An 8,247-nucleotide genomic window follows, 5' to 3' on the forward strand; every position below is an offset into this window, starting at 1 on the left:
TTCTTTATGCTTCTTCAAGACCAACTGCCTATGAAATTAGACGGATTTAAATTGCCATTACTGACCTGACTTTACTGGTCCGTTCTTGGGCTCTTTTTAGACACATCATTATCTTGCATAAGCTTACAGTTTTGTACTATGTGTGCAGTTCAAATTGACAGCTAGGAGAAGCTCCATGGAGACAATTCAAATTATTACCATAGAATTCCTCAACACTGTTACCACGTAATCTTTATGATGCAATTACAGAAGCTGTGGAGAGAGTAAGCAATTGTTCTGACTGAGGTAGTTCCTATGGAGATGTTGTTACTGAAAAGCTTCTTGGTAATCAGAGCAGAGAGGGGTAACCATATTTTATGAGATATTAGGAATGCATATTATACTGTGACCTTAAAAAAAAGTCCCTGCTGTTTTATTAAAGTCCATGCCATAAAAAACAAACAAGTTTGCAAAATCAATTTTTCTCTCTTGCCAAATACGCAGCCTGCTAACACAAAAGAGCCATCCCCTTTTCTTACAAAGCACCTGCATTTTCATTTGTAGTAGGTTTCTTAGGACTTCTCAACACTTTTTTCCAGCATATGGATTATGCCATTTATCAACTTGAACTGTGGGTCTGTTCTGAACATTGTTTTATGAAGCCTGAATATTCTGACCCAGCTCTCACCTGATGCAGTGTAGAATGGCTCTGCAGATGTCCTCTTCAGGATCTGGTAGGATATGTTCCAAGGCATGCATTTTCAATTATTTCTTCTTGTTCAATACAGTTACGTATTTCTTAATGGTTCAATGTATTAACATACTCTACTTTTGAACTTCATAGCTGTTCTCTTCTGCCCTTAATGTCTTCTGCCCTGTCTCTAAGCTCAGGTTCCTTTCATCAACCTTGGAAGATTCAGTGGGTCAAATTCTTTTCCATTAAATAATTATCTCACTATTTCAACAGCATGTAGTTCTAGAGTAAGCTTAATAGTATTCATTACTGAAAGATAACATTAGTTTGAGGCTTAATCACGGCTCTCAGATGATCCTTTAAAAATAATGTAATAAAAACTTCAGCAGAACACCTTCAATAAAATAACTATAAAACATTTTACTCTTGTTTTCAATTTGACCCTATCATCAAAGATGCAGAAGATGATGGACCAGCTGGTTGTCACTTGCAGTATCTATCCGCTTTCACTTTTGCTCTCCTATATGGAAAGAGTAATGACAAGATTAATACCAAGTAAGATTACACCTGGTTGTTTTATCTGCCTCAAAGTGTTAAGGAAGCATTGAAAGCAATTTTTCTTAAACTTGACTTCAAAGCACATATAAAAGCTGAACAACACTTTGGATTTGTTAATTTTGTTTTCTTACGGAGCTAAAACTGCAATGTCTGAAGTTAACCTTGTCTCTCCCTTCAAATCATCATGAATTCCATTTTGTCCACTGAGAAATGGAATTCCATTTCAGTGTGATTTGAAACTGACACTCAATCTGTGATGGTCCAGGAATGTTCTCACATCACTTGCAATTATCAGAAATAGTCTTCTGCATTCCACCCACTGAATTAATGCAAGTATTTATACTGTATACCAATACAAAATGTTTTAAAAATTGAAGACACTTTCTATAGTCTCAGCTCAGGCGGAAAAAAAATAAATATATCCCCACTAAATAACATGAAAATTATTCTTAGTAAATGCTATTTCTCTTTAAAAATGCAGCCTTCCCCTCTCCAAAATCTTCTGGTGCCATAGGTATTGAAAATGTTAAAAATTAACTTAATTTTTGTGATTAAAAAGATTCATCCTTCAACTCCTCTGTACAAAACAAACTGAACAACCTAAAGACTTCCAAAAGAATTAATTTCTGAGTAAATCCAAACCTGCAAACTTCAGCTAAAGAAGTGGAAATTCAGAATTAAAAAAAAAAAAAAGACAACCCCAGAACTCATGGATAACACTGACCAGATAGGAAATGCTCAACACCCCAGCCCACTGAAGTCTATCTCTCTTTTGTACCCCAGGTTTACTGTAATCCCATCTCCCAGTGGTTTTTAAATCAGTACATTATTTCTTGTACTTAGAAGTACCTGTCAAGCAGCATTTCATGAAAAGTGCCCTCCTTCCTGGCTTTTCTGAGGGCTTTTGTATCTTCTTTGCTTATTTTAAGCTTTTTGTCTTGAAAACTTTGGAATTTCTTTCTGTAGGGGGGGAAGAAAGAAAATGTTAAAAAGTGTAAGTTCTTTAAAGCTTTGTGTTTCAATAAAACAACAACTATGATAAGAATCGTAATTTCTAGTATGCAGTAGACAAGCGGCCTAATAAAATCCAGCAAACCATCACAGTACCAAATATTGCACCAAGACTTCTGTAGGTGAAAACTACTCAGGTTTTTTTTTTTGGCATTTGGAAATGAACCCCTACATGATTAGCATGACATGGTTACAAGTTCTAAAGAACCCCTTCCTCAGCTACTAGCATGCCAAGTCAGGGAGCAAAAGTGTATTGGGTGTAGGTGACAAAGTACTGGTAGTGGAGGAGCTGCAGGGGTGGGCTCTGTGTGAAGAGGCCAGGGGCTTCCCTGTGCTGGATGTAGCTGACTCCACAATGGACCACCACAGGACACAGCTGAGTCGCTGAGCAAAGCTGATGGCACCTCTGAAAACATATTTAAGAAAGGGCAAAATGCCACACTGGCAGAGGGAAAAAAAGAAAAGTGCAAAATGGCAGTTTGAACATCAAGGACAGGGAAGGAGAAGGAAGAGGTGCTTCAGGTGGTGCAGCAGGTATTCCCTTCCAGCCCATGGAGAGGACCATGCCAGAGCAGGGGAAAAGTGGGAGAGGAAACGAGTGGCAGAGAGAAACCACTGTGTATTGACCCATACCTCCATCCTGCTTGGGGGAGCAGGTAGAGGAATCTGGAGTGAACCTGAGGTTGGCAGATGGAGGAAGAAAAGGTGTTGGTTTTAATTTTTGTCTTTGTTTCTCACTACCCAAGTCTACTTCAATAGGCAATAAATTGAATTAATTTTCCACAAGTTGAGTCTGTTGACTGTGAGGGTAGCTGGTATGCAATCTCCCTGTCTTTATCTCAACCCATGAGCTTTCTCATCCCATTTTCTTCCCTTATCCTGCTGAGGGGAACGTGAGTGAAAGGCTGGCTGGGAGTTTGGCCCTTCCAACAAAGGCAACACCAAAGAAAAGTGAAAAAAGGTATTTGAGCCTGTTAACAGCTCTAAACTACGTACACATAATTGATTTCACACTGTTTAACGTTTCCTTTGTCTTCTTGTGGAACATCATCTTTCTTCTTAGCTTCTCTTTCAGCACAAGTACGAATCTAGTCATTGAGAGAAAAAAAACAAACTCGAAAACATCTGTATTTTTAAAGCCAGAAGTTACAGGTTAAAGATGACAACATTCTTCATAAAAGAATGAGACTCACAGTGACTTTTTAAATTCACAGCTTTCAAGCTGGTTAATTCACAACTGGAGACAACTGCAATAGAAGCAAGAGCTACCTGAAATATGGTAAATATTAAGTGTAATCCTTGATACTACTGTAAGACATAATCACCTTCATATCAAAGCAGCACCATTATAGTTCTTAGTTTTAGCAGGGGTAAAATGACTTTTTCAGAGACTGACTTAAAAATATTATTGCTCAGACTAGTAGACACCTATCTCTATTTGGAGGCACACCTGTATTTTCCATGTCCAGATGAAGTCAAGATAGTCTGTTTACATTCTCTTACATAAAAGATCGCCCCTCCTGCATCATTCTGGTAAACTCTTCTCTGTCCCTGCTTCAATCATGATTCATCTCTTCCATACGAAGCTGTTCTGAACTATCTGGATTATCATGTAGACTTGCCCCCCAGCATCTTGCCCTTCTGTAGAGGTAAAATATCTTCCGGATGTCTGTACTGGAAGCATTTCAGTTTATGCAGCCCTGGAGCTCATTTACCTTTCCTGAGGCCAAATCACTTGACAGCTTATAGAAAGCTATTACAACTGTATTAACAATAAATTGTAGCACAAAGACACCTGGGTTTTTTGAGTATCTGTGCCAATCCTGTATCAATTGTAAAAGTTGTGAGTTACCTTTATCATTTCTTCTTCCCCTGCAGTTTTGCTTTTGGCTTCTATGTCTCCTTCTTCATTACATCTAATAAAACGGCTATTTGCTGCTAGTAATGCCATTTTCTTCTGCAGAAACAGTATCACATATTGTTAGTATAAAGAGTTTGCGTATAATCCTCAATTTTTAACATTTATCCTCTAAAATAAACCAAAAAACTCTGTAAATGCATTTTATTCTTTTATATACAAACACTTCAATACCTATCCAGCAGACTCGCTGGCTCCTTCATTCTTAAGATGCTTATAGCTGCCAAAATGCAGTAACTTGAAGTTATTTTAAGAACTTTCAGTTATAGTAAAGGCATTGCAGTTGGGAAAACAGAAGATTAAAAGTTACAGTATAGAAAAGACTGCAAAAGGCTTTTACTCCACAGACAAAGAACATCAATATAGATTAACTCAAAATACAGTCAAATGCTAGGAACACCAAATGAACTATTCCAAACAGCTTACATCTTGGAAGACAGGTTCCCATTGCTCTCTTGATCCTATTGCATCTGAACGTCCAACAACAAGTCCATCTGAATTTATACCAAGGTATTTGCCATAACCAGACTTCAGAGCAATCCTCCATGAGAAAATGCAGGAAAGCAATAATGAATGTTTTTAATTCAAGCAATTCACAATATTCAACACAAACACGTTATTAGTAGACAATGCATTTCAAGAGAATATTAAAACAGGTATTCACACCAGAAAGAAAGGTAACAAGTATCAAAATTTGTAACATTGTTACACAAATTACCTTGTATCAGACAACTTTACAGCTGTAAACTGCTCAGGAGGACTAGGACCTTCATCATCTGAAGAATGAATTTTCCATTAGTTACGTATGAAGTATTAAACATACAACGTTTTAGCCTGTTAATACTGTAGCTTCACAAAGAATTAAACACCGGCCATTGCTAAATACTATGGAAAGCTGCAATACTTTATTTCTTTAAAAATTCCTTTTTTGAATATTCACTTGTAAAAAAGCAATGCAGGTGCTCATTTATATTCATATATTTAGAGTGCTTAAAACAAGATACAAAAGAATGACAAATGTAAATTTACAGAAGGATTGAGAATGTTCTCCAGGTGGCTTTGAAAACCTTAAATCTCCTTGTTAATGTTATTTTTTCCATAACAAAATATATTACAGTTCAGCTACTCAGTATCCTAAAAGCTACTAGCCTCTCCATCCGTCAAAACCAAAATGAGATAATATTGCTGTTGTTGCTTTGATCTCACCCTGGAAGTGAAACACAGTCAGGATTCTGGAACAGTCCTTGTCTAACTGATGGCTCTCAAATTCAAAGTAAGGATGAGCTAATTATCCCACCACGTTAGTAGCCCACTTGTGCAGCAACAAAACAAGTAATTAAGGTAAGGATGCTGCAATAAGCCTTGCAACTCATGTGCCTTGAATTTCACTCTTCAACTGACACCATAAAGATTTTATAGGATTTAATAAAAGTTATACTGCTGTTTATCCATTAAGTGGTATGGCCTTTAACAGGTGATAGTCTCCAATGAATTTCAATTTACTGTACACATAAAACAGCAAGAAGCTAGATTAAGTGAAACTGATTGGCAGTCATTAGGCTGAAATCATCTGCATGCTACAGCTAGGATTATTGCATTATTTGTAATAAACTGTTTCTAGCAGTAGAACTGCTTGCCTTTAAGAGATACTACTTTTATGCCTTTCATTACTAAAACTGCTTATTTCCAAATTTCCTGAAACAAACCTTTATGTGGCGCTCCAAGAGTAAACAAGCCATTGTCGAGGGCATGGATGTAAGCTCCTTTATCCATTTCTATAGCTATAGTTCCTGTAATTTCACCGAAATTACTGATAGCCCACCAGCTTCCTAAAATACAAAACCATGACAGTTAATAAGAGTAATTACAACTTCTGATTACAGTAGTTCAAGAGATGATACTTCTGTGTCTTCTGTGAGATTTGAAATTCTAAAGATACAATTGCTATTGCTATCTCAAGATCTTTGTGCATTATTTCATAGTACAGAAACAATTTAATGGTGTTGCTGCTGAATCAGTAAATCCTGCTGTTCTACCCACCCTGCCATCCCTAGTTACAGGCTCCTATGCTTCTTTACATTAGTCCATAGAGCAAGTTGATCCATTCAGCTGATGCAGCAATGGCACACCTTGCAAGGAAGGTTGGGGTTTTTTTTCCTTTGAACCAGCTTCCTGCAGATTTGGGGCCATATCCAGTTACTAGATTTTCCAACAGAACAGAAACAGATAAACTGTCTCATCTTGCTGTTAAATTACTTCATGTGAGCTGTAATCCTAGACTTCAGTTGTTCAAGCCAATCTGTGTTTGAACATTTGAGCCCCACAGAATTCTACCAAAGTTAAAGGTAGCCCAACCTATATGCATGATTTAACATTATGACATTCATATTTTTTTACAAAGCGAAATCTTCTCCTGGTATACTGTCTTACCTGATTAGGATAATAACTATTTTTCATTAATCTGAACACAATATCTTTTTTCCACATGGTACATTTGGCTATTCTGTCTCAAGCAGACGTAAATCTTTCCCTATCTTTATACAACATATGGAGCTAATCATCTTGTCCTATACAGTCAGGGATCAAAAATCCATGTATGAATTTTCAAAATCTCTCCACTTTGAAACCTGGCTAAACTGAAGAATACAAAACATCTGTAACATTCTTCTAGTTTAAGACAGAACAGCCCATTTTCTCACATATCCTAATTTGTTTTAACACAGCAACAAGTATGACTTCCTGTTGCACTGCTTTAGCTTATGCCTATATACACATAATAGAAAATTACATTTATCTGGTAATGTGTGCTAATAATAAAAGTAACAGTAACAGAAAATGCAAATTGTTTACATAGAAATGCAATCATTGAATAACGGCATTACAGCACTAAAAAGTTTCTCCTCCTAAAGCAAATATCATTAAGGAAAAAAAAAAATCCAAGATGAGATTACATAAGAACATACTTTAGCTAAAATGATAAGTGGTGACACATCAGTGTCAGAAGTTCCATGTGGAGTCTAGGGAGATCCCAACATACAAATAACGTGGTGTGAGAAATAGTTATAAATCTCTACAGGGACTATACTTGGTTTACAAAGTACTATAACAATCTCTTTAGCTTCTGCTACCCACTATAGTTTCCATAATTCCTGGAAAGCAGCTCACCAACAATATCAAGTTGCTCTGCCGCATCCTCTTCCCTTTTCCTTTTCTTCTCCTTGTGCTTTTTCTTGCTGTAAAGGGAGATGCAAAGAAATAAGTACATGCCTCTACCGGCTCTTCCCCAGCGAGCTCTCTCGCACGGCCTCGCTCCTGAGCCCTGCAGGAGCGGGTCAGTGACACCAGCCGGGAGCAAGGGGCTGACCACCCAACAACCCCTGCCCTGGCCAGCGTGCCCAGGCATACCCGCAGTCCCCCGGAGGGACTGGGCGGCCCAGCCTGGCCTCACCCCCATCCAGCCTCCGACGCGACCCCAACGCAGCGAGAGGAGCCCGGCCGGCGTTCCCGGCCCCAAGCACTGTCGAGCTGGCAGCACGGCGGCTGCTGCCACAGCGGCCGAGGCGGGGAGCCTGGGGCAGAGGTGATAGCAGCAAGCAACTCACTCCTCACCTTTTCTCTTTCGCCCCTTTGAGGACGAGCTTGGTGGATTTAACGCAGGAATACTCCGCCATGTCGGGCTACGGCAAGCACGGAAGGACAGCCACGGCCACGCCCCGCCGCCTGGACGGAAGCCCCGGAGCGACAACCTTCATCCGCTCCTTGCTGAGCGCGCACCCGCTGCCGCCCGTGGGGCGTGTCGGCGCGCGCATGCGCCGTGGGGCGGGGCCAGCGCGGCAGCGGGAGGTCCGCTTGCCCTCAGCGCAGGGAGCGGGTCGTGGACACTGAAGTTAAGGGGGGTGGGGGGAAATAAAACAAGAAAAGTTTAAAATTACGTTTAAGAGCATGTCTCTATGCACCTTCCCCTTCTAAGTCTGTCTGGGCTCCACTGGTTGCTTTAGCGCTTTGCAGGACTGCAGGCTACAAGGGAAGCCTGTGAAGACAAATTGGGAAAGTAAAGCTTGTAAGTCAACTAGTGCACCAAGCTAGG

The 8,247-nt window shown here is 39.5% G+C and overlaps 1 protein-coding gene across 1 annotated transcript; it reads right to left on the bottom strand.

Moving 5' to 3' along the window:
- Nucleotides 1-377: 377 nt before the first annotated feature.
- FRG1 (FSHD region gene 1) lies at nucleotides 378-7,908 on the bottom strand. Its single transcript, XM_074822685.1, has 9 exons — nucleotides 7,770-7,908; nucleotides 7,326-7,393; nucleotides 5,867-5,989; nucleotides 4,879-4,936; nucleotides 4,587-4,701; nucleotides 4,095-4,199; nucleotides 3,239-3,330; nucleotides 2,081-2,191; nucleotides 378-1,193 (listed from the first exon to the last, which is right to left on the bottom strand). Exons 1-9 carry the CDS (start codon nucleotides 7,829-7,831, stop codon nucleotides 1,157-1,159), a joined length of 771 nt encoding a protein of 256 aa, XP_074678786.1. The 5' UTR covers nucleotides 7,832-7,908; the 3' UTR covers nucleotides 378-1,156.
- Nucleotides 7,909-8,247: the final 339 nt, after the last annotated feature.

The sequence above is a fragment of the Strix aluco genome, chromosome 4 (assembly GCF_031877795.1).
Source record: "Strix aluco isolate bStrAlu1 chromosome 4, bStrAlu1.hap1, whole genome shotgun sequence".
Taxonomy (NCBI): Eukaryota; Metazoa; Chordata; class Aves; order Strigiformes; family Strigidae; genus Strix; species Strix aluco.